Source organism: Bufo gargarizans, chromosome 2, assembly GCF_014858855.1.
Source record: "Bufo gargarizans isolate SCDJY-AF-19 chromosome 2, ASM1485885v1, whole genome shotgun sequence".
In the NCBI taxonomy this organism is placed as follows: Eukaryota; Metazoa; Chordata; class Amphibia; order Anura; family Bufonidae; genus Bufo; species Bufo gargarizans.
In genome coordinates, this window is record NC_058081.1 from 716,231,014 (window position 1) to 716,247,483 (window position 16,470).

Genomic DNA, 16,470 nt, shown 5'->3' on the forward strand with positions numbered 1-16,470 from the left:
TGTCTGTCCGTTAAAGCCAGGGATGGAGCTCTTCATCACTTCATAATAGAGAAAAGATGAGTGAACCAGTTGCGTAATGAATCGTGCTCGTTACAAACTTCAGAAATTTTTGACCAGCAGACAAACCCGATCCTTTTAATGTTTGTTTTGGATGAATCCTATAAAAAGGTGCACAGTGCCATTTTAGCCCACATGTAGGCTACAGAAAGCACTAGAGTGGAAGAAGAAGGGTACTCACATCACCCTCAGAAGAAGTGTGGGGAGGGCTTGTCCTGATTGGCTTCCAGGTAGGTGCCCTTGCACAACAAGCAGACCATCATTCTGTATTGGACTGTCAATGAGGGTGGATGGGAGTAGCACTTTCTGCCAGAAAAATGATCTTAGAGAAAGTTACCATCAAAGGCTGAAGTTACAAAGAAAAATAATAGTGTGTGTAGAATAGGGACAGGCAGGGAGAGCTGCCAGCTAGGGAGTGAGAAGTGAGGAGCTGAGGCTGGCTGTGCCTCCTAGCCGAACTGCAGCTGCTGCAAACCTCAAAAACAGCTACCTGCAAGGACACTGCTTTCATTGTTTCCCATTTTAGCAAAAATACATGGGGGGGGGGGGTGGAATAAGTGCAAAACTCTACATGTGTTTTACCATGGAGAAGATATATGTAGCATTTGAAATCTCAGTGAAAACACCTGAAATAATATTCTGTCTGGGTATATCCACATAGATAATTTAATGTATTATTTATGTATTAAGTTTTGAAAACCAGTATCGTAAGGAGGCTGCCACGGCCATCTTGCTTGAATATCTGGCGTGAAATCTCGCGCAGCGCGTGATGACATCATATGTCACCGCACATAAGATTTTGCACAGGATCTTCAAGCAATATTACCACAGCTGCCTCTTCTTGCTCAAATGGATAAGGTAAGTAGAATTCTTTTTACCACCATTTTAGGGAAAACTGATTCTTTACCACGAAATCAGAGGAAATTCGACTTAGCAGCAAATCTAATTTTTCGCTCAACATTATTCATCACCTTCTTCTTTTCCTGCTAAGACCCTGAGTCCTCCTTGTCCTCGGCTCCATCACGAGACATCTACTGTATAACTGAAGGTTTAGGCATGTAAAAACTTTTCTCCACCAGCAATTAGCTTGTCTACAAGCTGAACCCCAACCTGGCCACATTGCTGTCGAAGCAGTCACTGCAGTGCCATAGTAGTAGCACCATGTACTCTCAAGTGACGGACAACGTGGGCCGCTCCCTGTGATTCTCACTGTACACCAAGGTTCACGCCACAGTGGACACCTGGAGCAGCTCTTACGGTCAGAAACAGTACATGTCTTTCACAGCCCACTGAGTCAATGTTTTTTTTTTTGTGGCAGTGGAGAGGCAGCAACTCAGCACCATGGCCAGGTCCTTTTGACCCTTCCCATTATATCATCGGGCTGGCTCCTACAGGAGGCACTTATCTGCCTCCTCCTCCTTCATGGACATGCTCCCGTCCCCAACTACAACAGGGCACAGTGTCACTCACACAACCCCTCCTTCCTATCACCTGTGTCAAGGCACTTTTTGCTATGCAGTGTTGGAGCTAATGAGCCTGGGGTAGAGTAGTCACACCGACGAGCAATTGCTGAAGTGCATCAAGCAGCAAACATCCTGCGCCCCCAACTCCAACTGGGCAAGGTGGTCAGCGACAATCGCCACAACATTGTGGCCTTCCTAAGATTGGGGGGAAATAACACATGCTCCCTGCATGGCCGTTTTAAAAAAACTGCACTGGCTTGTGTGAAGAGCTGGCAATGTCCTCTTTTCAACCATTCTCACTTGGTGAGGATTGCTCTCTTGGACTTGCAGTGTCAGAATGGTCTGCAGCTCCACTTCTTAATCCGCAATGTCCAACTTGCTGGAACTAAACATTACTAATGCAAGAGCATCTGTAAGAGCACCGGAAAGCCATGATCGATTTTGTCATGCACCAAACCGCCTCAGCAGGGATCATGTGTTGTTCCCATGTCGGGCTGCTCATGCCGTTCATGCTGCAGATCCCCCTCATATGTATCTTAGAAGAGATACTGACGCTCATGCAACAGTTAGCGATGGAGGAGGACGGAAAACAGCAACACATCTTGCTGTCCGCCCTGCAGCTGTTGGGGACACACAATGAGAAACTCTCATGGAAGAGGAGTTTTTGTGGACAAGAATACGCATTGCTACATTGGGTCCTCAGAAAAAAAAAATGGATGCAGCACGGACTTCCCGCGGTCATCATCTGTATATTTTTCGTACTGCAAAATACATTCATTTGTGTGAATGCCCCCTCGCTCTGACATTACTTAGTAATGCTGTCTTTGAGTTAAAAGGAAGAAAAAGCAAAAATAAAAAGAAAGGGGAGAACTAAAGCGCAGGGTTAACTGGTGAAAACAGGTTATTGTAGGAGTAGAAATCTGTGCCCAGATGCAGCACCCACCGCGGCTGGTGACGGCTCCTGCAGCTTCATATCTATCTTACTAAGATGGTCGGACCATTGTACAAGACAAGCAGTTGTAACTATTGTGTCACCCTTATCTTCTCATAGATTGTAAGCTCTTGAGGTCTTGTTGTAATTATTGACTGGTCTGTTGCTATGTTATTTATGACTGTTTGCAGGGCCGGCCTTAGGTGTTCAGGCGCCCTGTGCGAGCTAACCTTGTGGCGCCCCCCCCCCCCCCCAAAAAAAAAAAAAAAAACAGCTTGTTGCTGGCATCATGGCATAGGCTGGCTGACTATCCAACCAAGTAGTTACCAGCCCTCACACCCCAAAGGCCGGTGTAATGTTATACTTCCCTAGTTCGTGAGATTTCCCTACCCTCGTCACTTCCGGTCGCACCGGACATGACGTGAGGAGGTGTGCAGCGCCGCGCAGGTGCACAACGACAGGTTAGGGAAATTTCACAGCAGAATGCGCATGCGCCAGGAGCCTCGCCGGCGGTTAGGGTAGGGAAAAACTATGGGCCAATGCGCAGGCGCAGTGATCGGATGGATGTTTTCAGCTGAACACCGGCCGACACTGCGCATGCACCGGGAGCCTCACCAGCGGTTAGGGAAGGGAAAAATTTACGTACGGGCCAGTGCTTTTTCCCTACCCTAACCGCTGGTGAGGCTCCCAGCGCATGCGCAGTGTCGGCCGGTGTCCAGCTGAGAAAATTAGTTTCCAATGTAGTATTAATAACTAAACAATTAAATAATAAACATATTGCATTGTCTACTTACCACCAGGACAATAAGATGATCTGGACTCTGGCTGCAGTCTGGCTCTGGGGACTCCATTGTCACTCTCTCCCCCCCCCCCCTTCCCTCGTCACTCTCATTATCCCCCCCCCCCATCACTCTCATTATCCCCCCCCATCACTCTCATTATTCCCCCCCCCCCATCACTCTCATTATTCTCCCCCCCCATCACTCTCATTATTCCCCCCATCACTCTCATTATTCTCCCCCCCCATCACTCTCATTATTCTCCCCCCCATCACTCTCATTATTCTCCCCCCCATCACTCTCATTATTCCCCCCCCCATCACTCTCATTATTCTCCCCCCCATCACTCTCATTATTCTCCCCCCCATCACTCTCATTATTCTCCCCCCATCACTCTCATTATTTCCCCCCCCATCACTCTCATTATTCCCCCCCCATCACTCTCATTATTCCCCCCCCCATCACTCTCATTATTCCCCCCCCATCACTCTCATTATTTCCCCCCCCCATCACTCTCATTATTTCCCCCCCCCATCACTCTCATTATTTCCCCCCCCCATCACTCTCATTATTTCCCCCCCCATCACTTTCATTATTTCCCCCCCCCCATCACTTTCATTATTTCCCCCCCATCACTTTCATTATTTCCCCCCCCATCACTTTCATTATTTCCCCCCCATCACTTTCATTATTCCCCCCCCCCCATCACTTTCATTATTTCCCCCCCATCACTTTCATTATTTCCACCCCCCCATCACTTTCATTATTTCCCCCCCCCCTCCCCCTTTTCACTCTCAGACTCATTCTACTCCCACCTCCACCTCTAGTGTAGCGTGGCCGAGCTCTGTTCGATCCGCGGTACAGGAGCATTTGTTTCCTGTACCCGGCCGGACTGACAGGAAGTGCACACTAAGTGAGCACTTCCTGTCAGTCCGGCCGGGTACAGGAAACAAAAGCTCCTGTACCGCGGATCGAACAGAGCTCGGCCACGCTACATTAACAGCACACAGCAGGCGCAGGCAGGATTCTTTAGAGCGGCAAGCGCTCAGCCTCAGCCACTCAGGCGGCGCAGCCGCCCGAACTTATATAAGCAAGTTTTTTTTTTTTTTTAAACCGCAACGGGCGCCGGGCGCCCCCTGCTGAATACAGGGGAGGGGGAGATGGAGGGGGCGGGGGGCCCGCCCCGTGGGAAAACATAAGTGCCGCCTCGCCTGCCCATATTACATTGCGAGCTGTCGGCCGCCCGGCGCCCCTGTTGCTATGGCGCCCTGTGCGGCCGCACAGCCCGCACACCCCAAAGGCCGGCCCTGACTGTTTGTACATGAACCCCTGAACTGTAAAGCGCTGTGGAATATGTTGGCGCTATTGAAATAAAGATTACTATTATTATTACATCTGTATTAGCAGGAATAACACCCCTGGTCCTTCCTGCGACTGCCGCTAAAGGATGGACACCTTAGCGATGCCACAGGGTCCAATAATAAAAACCCTTTCTGATGGTGGGGAAAGAGAGAGAGAGAAATAAAAAATAAAGACATGAAAGAGAGAGAGATGTGTGTCCTCCGAAACCTCATGTTGTCATTTACCAATTTTCAGATCAATTTGAGCACTATCAATTCAAGTCCAATTTATTTGCACCTGGATCAAATTTTCTGACCCAAAATGAATAATTCTCACCTCTAGCTTATAGTGATCTGGCAACCCTGGAAGGAGTTGAGGAGCTCTCCGTAACGGCCCACCCATTGTACCCCTCTTCCTCTTTACATTAAATCTAGTTGCAATGAAATTTTAAGGCCCGTACTGGACTCTGATTCTGACTCTGGTTTTGTTCACAAAGCCACAACAATTTAACGATTCTACTTAAATAGGTTTGTCATTTGCATTCTACATGTCTCTCAATGTTCTTCAACTTTGTTTAAATGGACGGATAGAGAAAAGGCGAACTAGTTAGCGCTCAGCGTGTTAGACTCATGCATTATCTTTTTTGTTTATTTATTGTACGTTTTTTCTCGGCCGCACTGCAATTAAACATGGGTGAATACATGGGCAATGGTATTGTGACTGCAGTGACTGAAAGTACCAAAATAAAATAATTTTGAAAAAAATAGCAGCCTGTAACCTCATTGCACAAGAGAACACAAGGGAAATGAAGCAAGAGCAAACCGAAAAGCAGATGTATTTAATCAAGCTTTATGTAACCACAGACTTACAGCTGATAAAACTCAAGTAAGTGTGTGCTCCATTCTTCTATAGCACTGTGTCTATCTATCTGCCCAAATGTTATCTATCTATATATCTGTATCTATCTATCTATCTATCTATCTATCTATATGTATCTATCTGCCCAAATGTTATCTATCTATATATCACATATCTATCTATCTTCTATCTATTATCTATTATCTATCTATTATCTATCTATCTATCTATCTATCTATCTATCTATCTATCTATATCTGTATCTATCTATCTATTTGTATCTATCTGCTCAAATGTTATCTATCTATATATCTGTATCTATCTATCTATCTATCTATCTAATCATCTATCTAATCATCTATCTATCTATCTACAAATGATGTCATCACTACTCATCCTTTGTCTTTGCATCGACTTGTAGAATTTTGCCTATACTCCCAGAGGGATTGCACCCAACAGAACAACTGACTGTGCTGGTGTTATTTTTTCTTTTGATTATCTATCTATCTATCTCATATCTATCTATCTATCTATCTATCTATCATCTATCTATCTATTATCTATCTATCATCTATCTATCTATCTATCTATCTATCTGCTATCTATCTATATAATATCTATCTATCTATCTATCTATCTATCTATCTATCTATCTATCTATCTATTATCTATCTATCTATGTATCTCATATCTATTCTCTATCTTGCTAATTATCTATCTATCTCATATCTATCTATCATCTTTATATGTTGTATTCTTGCTTTTTATTATATTTATGTATTTCTTGTAACATTTGAATCACTTGTTATGATGCCTCCTGTGACTTGTCTGTATTGTTTTTCCCCTATTTTAGATAACTGGTTTCATCACTTGATCATTCTAGCAGCTGACCCTCAGAGTTCCCCATAAGTCTGGTATCATGAGAGAGAACTGCGCACTTCTAGTTTCTCTTATTTTGCAAGGTAATGGGATTTTTTTTTATCTGTCTCAATGTCAAATTCAAGTAAGTTGATTGCATCAAGATTCAATGAATTAATTGATTAACAAGTATATATCAGTGGTGACCAAAATACATGCACGGACTATTAAATTACTAGAGCACAGTCCAGAAAATAGTTTTGCTCAGTGTCTGTATGTTCACTTATTAAGGGGGATGTCAGCTTCCCTTTTTGTTATGGGGGTCCCCTAATGGTAGTCTGATTAATGAGTATCCCGCTGCTGTAATCCCTTGAGGAACCTAGCAGCGAATGTTCAATTCCACCACAGAGGAAATGCAGCTTTATATTATGGCCATTGAAATTAACGGACTGTCACTTTTTTTTTTTATTGTAGATTTTAAATTTATGTCTCAAGCACAACTCCGGACACTTAAGTGCATGTTAACCCCTTAGTGACGTAACTAGCATTTTCTTACCCCTCTGTGTTACATCTACTTTTCTAGTTTTGCTGAACGAGACCTTGAATTTTTCTGGACACGGGATGGGTGGGGGGGGGGGGAAGACTGTTGGGAAATTCAAAAAAAATAATGTAAATCTATTTTAGTACTGCATTCAAACTTTACTGCCCTTTACAGGAGCCTAGTTTGCCCCGGTTTGTCTTGTCAATCATTTACAAAGACAGTCAGTGAGAGAAAATGTCTGTTCTGGTCGGACGAAAACCTTTCCCATCTGTAATAAATATATTAGATTATTCCTTTCTACTGATAGTAGATAAAGGTTTTACTGCATAGTGTAATGGGTATCGTTAGTAATGGGTACCGCTTGTGTTATGCTAAAGATCCAGTATGGGCAGAATGTTTGATGCAACGTATTAGATAATGCGGTCCGGACGCTGCTGACTCTGTCCAAGCAATGTCTCTTAGTCCACAACCTTCTGCTTCTCTCCCTCAGAAATTAGTTCCTGCTGAAGTTGCTTTTCTGGAAGCTTTCACTCACACGGAGGTGGTGTTTCCCTGAGAAGAAGTCTCTTCCTCTATCCTGCTTTAACACAAATGTCTCTTGGCTTGCTTGCTAGCAACGCTCAACTAGTCAGGGGAGTAGAGGGCCACCCTACAACAGCCAACTATTACTATTTGTTACCCATACTTAGCCTTTTAGAATACATAGTTCATAGATCATAAATGGCATCATAGTAAACATTTAACAGCTTTAGAATTTAACCATAATATTATAGCATTAAAGGGGTTGTCCAAGTTATGGAAAGAAAAAGATATAGCACTGTAAATCTGATGGGTAGCAATATATAACCGAGCTAAGCAAGTTTTAGGCAAAAAAAAAAAAATCTATTTCCTCATTTCCCTGGTTCTCTTCTGGCCCTTTGTTTACATGCAATAAAAACAATATCTGCCCCTCCCCCTGCTCTGCTAAGGGAGTGAATACAAGAGCTGCCCTGAGTGACATGTCTGCCTGCTGGGAGAATTAACACCATGTTGTATGTGTAGAACTACAAGTCCCAGCTGTATAATGACACTGCTAAGGGAGTGGATACAAGTGCTGCCCTGAGTGACAGGTCTGCCTGGTGGGAGACTCAGCAGCATGTTGTGTGTGTAGAACTACAAGTCCCAGCTGTATAATGACACTGCTAAGGGAGTGAATACAAGAGCTGCCCTGAGTGACATGTCTGCCTGCTGGGAGAATCAACAACATGTTGTATGTGTAGAACTACAAGTCCCAGCTGTATAATAACACTGCTAAGGGAGTGAATACAAGTGCTGCCCTGAGTGACAGGTCTGCCTGCTGGGAGACTCTGCAGCATGTTGTGTGTGTAGAACTACAAGTCCCAGCTGTATAATGACACTGCTAAGGGAGTGAATACAAGAGCTGCCCTGAGTGACATGTCTGCCTGCTGGGAGACTCTGCAGCATGTTATGTGTGTAGAACTACAAGTCCCAGCTGTATAATGACACTGCTAAGGGAGTGAATACAAGTGCTGCCCTGAGTGACATGTCTGCCTGCTGGGAGACTCAGCAGCATGTTGTATGTGTAAAACTACAAGTCCCATCTGTATAATGACACTGCTAAGGGAGTGAATACAAGTGCTGCCCTGAGTGACATGTCTGCTTGCTAAGAGACTCAGCAGCATGTTGTGTGTGTAGAACTACAAGTCCTATCTGTACAATGACACTGCTGATACAAACAGGATCTTCCCCTACCTGTTGTGCAATGCTCTGCAGAACTTCTCTTTCAGCTCCTGTGCCTAGCATTTGTCTTCTCATTGCCTGTAGCTGCACAGTAAACACTTCAGCCCTGAGTCTGTGCAGCTGAAGGGGTTAAGAATCCTGGGAGAGAGCAATAAGCAGCAGCCAGCAGTGCAGGGGGGCGTGGCCAGCACAGTGATGTCTGGTGTACAGCTCTCTCAGGCTTGTGCACAAACATTATCAGAGCAGGGAGAGAAGCTGACATCACAGGTCATGTGACCCTCAGTGAAATCTGAGATACCAGCCACTGGAGATAAAGCGAGTTAATTGGAAAGCTGTTACATTTGCCTTGTTAGAAACATAGAAACGTAACACATCGATCTTCTGCAACCTGAAAGACAAACAGAAAGCATGTGCACCCAGGACAGTTTTATGCTGTCTTTTCTTCTTTTTTTTTTTCTACCTACAAGACACAATACCAAAGCAAATGCATATCAAAAGTGCAAATAAAAATGGCAGGAGTAACTGAGGCTGATGGTCTCTCATGCATGATGACATGGGGGTGGAGATCTAACAGTAAAGATACATTCCATGACTGTACAAAATAAAAAACTGGAACACATGGGCATAGTTCTTAAAGGGGTTTTCCGAGTAACTAGGCAAATGTAACAGCTTTCTAATTAACTCACTTTATCTCCAGTGGCTGGTTTCTCAGATTTCACTGAGGGTCACATGACCTGTGATGTCAGCTTCTCTCCCTGCTCTGATAAAGTTAGTTTACAAGCCTGTAAACTGATGTCACTGTGCTTGCCACTCCCCCCTTCACTGCCGGGCTGTCTGCTCTCTCTTAGGATTCTTAACCCTTTCAGCTGCACAGACTGGGTAGCTGCAGCAGTGATGGTAGGGGGAAGATCCTGTGTGTATTAGCAGTGTCATTATACAGGTGGGACTTGTAGTTCTACACTTACAACATGCTGCTGATTCTCCCAGCAGGCAGACATGTCACTCAGGGCAGCTCTTGTATCCACTCCCTTAGCAGTGTCATTGTATAGCTGGGACTTGTAGTTCTACACATACAACATTCTGCTGATTCTCCCAGCAGGCAGACATGTCACTCAGGGCAGCTCTTGTATCCACTCCCTTAGCAGAGCATGAGGAGGGGCAGAGATTGTTTTTATTGCATGTAAACAAAGGGCCAGAAGAGAACCAGGGAAATTAGGAAATATATATTTTTTTTTTGCATAAAACTTGCTTAGCTTATATATTGCTGCCCATCAGATTTTCAGTGCTATATTTTTTTTTTTCATAACTCGGACAACCCCTTTAAGAAGTATTCTTGGCTAAGGAACAGGGAACTTAAGTCAATGAAGAATTGCTGTAAATTTTGCAGCAAACATCTCAGAGGGCTTTAATACATGAACGACTTTATCTGGGCACAAAGAGGGTCATTTATTAACCCCTTAAGGACATAGGACGTACCGGTACGCCCTATTTCCCGAGTCCTTAAGGACCAAGGACGTACCGGTACGTCCTGACTTTAAAATCGGCATTCCGGCGCCGCAGGGGTTAATTTGAACAGGATGCCGGCTGAAATCATTCAACCGGCATCCTGTTAAAACGCCAGGAGGGGTCATGTGACCCCCCCGTGTCGGCGATCGCAGCAAACCGCAGGTCAATTCAGACCTGCGGTTTGCTGCGCTTTTTGCAGTTTCTGATCCCCGCGGTCCCTGACCGCGGGGATCAGAAACTTTAGAGTGCCTAAAATCAATATAGTACACCCCCCCCTGCACCCATGCATGATTTGATGGCGGCGGGTGGTGCAGGGGGGGTGTCGCAGGCGGTGGGGGCGTTGCGGGAGGCGGGCGGTGCGGCAGGCGGGATCGCGATCCCCCGCCCGCCTCCTATTGCGTAATCGTTGGTGTACAGTGGGTATACCAGGGTGCCAGCGATGTCAGCCGTTTAACCCTTTCCATACAGCGGTCCGTACGGACCGCTGTATGGAAAAGGTTAACAGTAAGAGGGAGCTCCCTCCCTCTCCGATCGGGGGGCTGCTGTGCCTTTGCAGCCCCCCGATGGAGAGGGAGAGAGCCCCCAGAGAGCCCCCCGAAGCCCCGTCCTCACCCTCCCCCGTCTGCGAAGTTCTGACCATAACTGAGCAGACGGGGAAGGTTCCCATGGCAACAGGACGCCTGCTCAGGCGTCCTGCTGTCCATGGTGCTGAACAGATCTGTGCTGAAAGCATAGATCTGTTCAGTGTAAGTAAAATACAGTACAGAAACCTATATAGAGTACAGTACTGTATTTTACAGACATCAGACCCACTGGATCTTCAAGAACCAAGTGGGTCTGGGTCAAAAAATAAAAAGAATAAGTGAAAAAAGTTAAGATAAAAAAAAAAAACATTTATCACTGAATAAAAATTAAAAAAATAAAATAAACTACACATATTAGGTATCGCCGCGTCCGTAACGACCTGATCTATAAAACGGCCATGTTACTTTCCCCGCACAGTGAACGCCATAAAAATAAAAAAATAAAAACTATGAGAAAATTGAAATTTTGCCCACCTTACTTCCCAAAAAAGGTAATAAAAGTGATCAAAAAAGTCGCATGTACGCCAAAATAGTACCAATCAAACCGTCATCTCATCCCGCAAAAAATGAGACCCTACTCAAGATAATCGCCCAAAAACTGAAAAAACTATGGCTCTTAGACTATGGAAACACTAAAACATCATTTTTTTTGTTTCAAAAATAAAATCATTGTGTAAAACCTACATAAATAAAAATAAAGTATACATATTAGGTATTGCCGCGTCCGTATCGACCGGCTCTATATAAATATCACATGACCTAACCCCTCAGGTGACCACCGTAAAAAAAAAAAAAAAAAACGGTGTAAAAAAAGCTATTTTTTGCCATCTTACGTCACAAAAAGTGTAATAGCAAGCGATCAAAAAGTCATATGCACCCCAAAATAGTGCCAATCAAACTGTCATCTCATCCCGCCAAAAATTTGACCCTACTCAAGATAATCGCCCAAAAACTGAAAAAACTATGGCTCTCAGACTATGGAGACACTAAACAATTTTTTGGTTTTAAAAATGAAGTTATTGTATAAAACTTACATAAATAAAAAAAAATTGTATACATATCAGGTATCGCTGCGTCCGTGACAACCTGCTCTATAAAATTACCACGTGATCTAACCTGTCAGATGAATGTTGTAAATAACAAACAAAAAAAACGTGCCAAAAAAGCTATTTCTTGTTACCTTGCCGCACAAAAACTGTAATATAGAGCAACCAAAAATCATATCTACCCTGAACTAGTACCAACAATACTGCCATCCTATCCCGTACTTTCTAAAATGGGGTCACTTTTTTGGAGTTTCTACTCTAGGGGTGCATCAGGGGGGCTTCAAATGGGACATGGTGTCAAAAAACCAGTCCAGCAAAATCTGCCTTCCAAAAACCATGTGGCATTCCTTTCCTTCTGCACCCTGCCGTTTGCCCGTACAGCGGTTTACGACCACATATGAGGTGTTTCTGTAAACTACAGAATCAGGGCCATAAATAATGAGTTTTGTTTGGCTGTTAACCCTTGCTTTGTAACTGGAAAAAAAATATTAAAATGGAAAATCTGCCAAAAAAGTGAAATTTTGAAATTGTATCTCTATTTTCCATTAAATCTTGTGCAACACCTAAAGGGTTAACAAAGTTTGTAAAATCAGTTTTGAATACCTTGAGGGGTGTAGTTTCTTAGATGGGGTCACTTTTATAAAGTTTCTACTCTAGGGGTGCATCAGGGGGGCTTCAAATGGGACATGGTGTCAAAAAACCAGTCCAGCAAAATCTGCCTTCCAAAAACCATGTGGCATTCCTTTCCTTCTGCACCCTGCCGTTTGCCCGTACAGCAGTCTACAACCACATATGAGGTGTTTCTGTAAACTACAGAATCAGGGCCATAAATAATGAGTTTTGTTTGGCTGTTAACCCTTGCTTTGTAACTGGAAAAAAAAATATTAAAATGGAAAATCTGCCAAAAAAGTGAAATTTTGAAATTGTATCTCTATTTTCCATTAAATCTTGTGCAACACCTAAAGGGTTAACAAAGTTTGTAAAATCAGTTTTGAATACCTTGAGGGGTGTAGTTTCTTAGATGGGGTCACTTTTATGGAGTTTCTACTCTAGGGGTGCATCAGGGGGGCTTCAAATGGGACATGGTGTCAAAAAAACTGTCCAGCAAAATCTGGCTTCCAAAAACCATACGGCGCACCTTTCACTCTACGCCCCGCTGTGTGGCCGTACAGTAGTTTACGGCCACATATGGGGTGTTTCTGTAAACGGCAGAGTCAGGGCAATAAAGATACAGTCTTGTTTGGCTGTTAACCCTTGCTTTGTTAGTGGAAAAAAATGGGTTAAAATTGAAAATTAGGCAAAAAAATGAAATTCTCAAATTTCATCCCCATTTGCCAATAACTCTTGTGCAACACCTAAAGAGTTAACGAAGTTTGTAAAATCAGTTTTGAATACCTTGAGGGGTGTAGTTTCTTAGATGGGGTCACTTTTATGGAGTTTCTACTCTAGGGGTGCATCAGGGAGCTTCAAATGGGACATGGTGTCAAAAAAACTGTCCAGCAAAATCTGGCTTCCAAAAACCATAAGGCGTACCTTTCACTCTACGCCCCGCTGTGTGGCCGTACAGTAGTTTACGGCCACATATGGGGTGTTTCTGTAAACGGCAGAGTCAGGGCAATAAAGATACAGTCTTGTTTGGCTGTTAACCCTTGCTTTGTTAGTGGGAAAAAATGGGTTAAAATGGAAAATTAGGCAAAAAAATGAAATTCTCAAATTTCATCCCCATTTGCCAATAACTCTTGTGCAACACCTAAAGGGTTAACGGAGTTTGTAAAATCAGTTTTGAATACCTTGAGGGGTGTAGTTTATAGAATGGGGTCATTTTTGGGCGGTTTCTATTATGTAAGCCTCGCAAAGTGACTTCAGAGCTGTAGTGGTCACTAAAAATTGGGTTTTTGTAAATTTCGGAAAAATTTCAAGATTTGCTTCTAAACTTCTAAGCCTTGTAACATCCCCAAAAAATAAAATATCATTCCCAAAATAATTCAAACATGAAGTAGACATATGGGGAATGTTAATTCATCACAATTTTTGGGGGTATTACTATGTATTACAGAAGTAGAGAAACTGAAACTTTGAAATTTGCAAATTTTTCCAAATTTTTGGTAAATTAGGTATTTTATTATGCAAAAAAATTAATTTTTTTGACTTTATTTTACCAGTGTCATGAAGTACAATATGTGACGAAAAAACAATCTCAGAATGGCCTGTATAAGTAAAAGCGTTTTAAAGTTATCAGCACTTAAAGTGACACTGGTCAGATTTGCAAAAAATGGCCTGGTCCTTAAGGTGAAAATGAGCCTGGTCCTTAAGGGGTTAAAAGAGGCGTTTTACACGCCAGTCTTAATATCCACTATAGCTGGCGGTGGACCTGCCAGAGTTATGAAGAGGCGCTGGCCTCTACATAATTTCAGCGGATCCACCGCCACTTCTAAGTGTAAGAATGCTTTCCAGCTGTCTTACATTTAGACCAGTTTCTAAGCCTAAACCAGGCATAGAAAATGGTAAATGAGGCGGTGCATTCCCTTTCCCGACCACACCACGTCCACTTTTTTAGCCTGATGTTGTCACAGATTGTGGCGCAAAGAAACTTTGCACCATAATCTGCGCCAGAAATATGCCTGGTTAGTAAAATACCCCCAAAGTTCTTAAATGTTGTAAAAAGACAGTCCCAGAGGGCTCTAGGATATAGAAAAAATCTCTCAGGGTCCAGGTGGTTAAATGTTGAAAAATTAAGGTGGCAGTTTTAAGGAAGGTAATGTGCAATGGACACAACTTGGATAGGAAAACATGAGGTAGAGTCCTTTAGGGAGTCCATAGAGGGGAGGATTTTAGTGTTCAACATACAACAAAACAGGGCAAATCCCCCTCACCCTTAAGCTACAGGTTCCAATTTTTTTTTTCCTTTTAAATGTTTAGGGCTTAGTGATGTCTCCAGCCTCTAGATCCTCGAGAAACTCCTCAGATACAGGGTCTGCAATGGTGGATTCAGTGGTGACAGCTGTTCTGGATGGCGACAAGTCAGCTGCATAGAGTTGGCGCTCCATAGTGGTTAAAATGGGCAGTAGCTTAAGCTAGACAGGATCAAACTTGTCCTTATCGCTAGTGTTGAGTAAATCAAAGTATCCGAAGTGGACTTCAATCCAAATATCAGAGAAAATTCGAATCGCCTCAAAGCTTCTTGCTTGTGGGCCAATGAGTCATAGCACTATATTGAATATATAAGTTTTTTCAAATATTCGTAATATTCTAAAACAAGAATATATAGCAATACAGCGAATATTCGAAAAAAACAAATGTAGTGCAATTTAGCTAATATAGTGCTAGAATCTTGTTTGTCTAATAGTTGTAATTTTTTTCTGAAGTACAGATTGGAAAACAAATTCAACTATTGAAAAAACAAAAGATTATGGCACTATATTAGCTAAATTGCTCTATATTCATTTTTTTTTTCGAATATTCGCTGTATTGCTATATAGTCTTGTTTTAGAATATTACAAATATTCAAAACAATGAATATATTAGTTTTTTCGAATATTCATAATATTCTAAAGCAAGATTATATACCAATTTAGCTCATATAGTGCTATAATCTTTATTTTCAATAGTTGAAATTTTTTTCCAATCTGAACTTCAGATGAGAAAAAAATTACAACTATTAGACAAAGAAGATTATAGCACTATATTAGCTATTTTGCTCTATATTAGTTTTTTTTTCGAATATTTGCTATATTGCTATATATTCTTGTTTTAGAATATTATGAATATTCAAAAAAAACTAATATATTCGATATAGTGCTATATATTAGTTTTTTAGAATATTCATAATTTATCCCATTTAAAGTCATGATTCCTCCTTGCTTCTTGCTTGTGGGCCAATGAGTCATTGGCCCACATGCAAGAAGCAGGGAGGAATCATGTTTTTACTTGGCAATTGAAAAATCGCATTACAAAAATGTGCATTATGAAAATTAGCATAATGAAAAATCGCAGTAATATTTTTTTTTATATTTGAAATTACAAATATATATCACTATATTCTTAATATTTGCGAATTTTCGAAGTACCTATATTCGCGATAAAAATTAGCAATTCGAATATTCGTGATCAACACTAATGATCAGGGGTTCAGGGGGGATGTACAATTCTGCCTGTATAAAACTACTTGTGTGGTCTCTTTATTGGAGTGTATTCCACCTCTGTCACCCGGTGAAGGTTGTGCATATGCTCCGTCAGGTAGCTCCTCTTGATGGAGTGATGGCAGACCTAGAGTTTCACAGCAGTATGGTCATCACAAAAGAACCTATAACCTCTCTCTACGGAGAAGCACAGCACTGTGCCCCTGCGGAGCTCCAATTTTGGGTCTCTGGCCCAAATGTACTCTTGCAAGTCGAGCACCCTCTGCTGCATTCTAGATTTCTCCTTCACTGCGTCATCAATCCAAACATTCACCAGGGCTTCAAGTCAGCAGCCCTGGCCTCTAGGAATGAAATCACAAAACATTGATGTTAGGTGAATAGCTGGTGGGGTGCAAGGCAGGAGAGCAGGGGGGCTTGATCAGATGTGGAGACCAATGACCAGGTCGGCATGGTTATAGTCAAATAAAGTATCTGTTTTACTGAATAGATGATGGGTGTTACAGTGCAAATACAAGCAGTAGAAACTATTTTAAACTATGTCACAGACTATGCTTATCCCAAACGCTATGTATAGGGAATGGCTATGACGGTCCTCCCTGATTCTCTTTCTATAGGTACATGCAATCT

The 16,470-nt window shown here is 42.5% G+C and overlaps 1 protein-coding gene across 2 annotated transcripts in view; it reads left to right on the forward strand.

Moving 5' to 3' along the window:
• Positions 1-5,343: 5,343 nt before the first annotated feature.
• Positions 5,344-16,470, forward strand: part of LOC122929130 — a 68,558-nt gene continuing 57,431 nt past the window's right edge. The window contains exons 1-2 of one of the 2 annotated variants that reach the window (XM_044282620.1): positions 5,344-5,456; positions 6,283-6,391. In XM_044282620.1, the coding sequence (XP_044138555.1) occupies positions 6,349-6,391 (43 nt within the window). In that variant the 5' untranslated portion in view covers positions 5,344-5,456; positions 6,283-6,348. The remainder of the gene's footprint in view (positions 5,457-6,282; positions 6,392-16,470) is intronic. The other variant, XM_044282621.1, reaches the window with a different exon arrangement.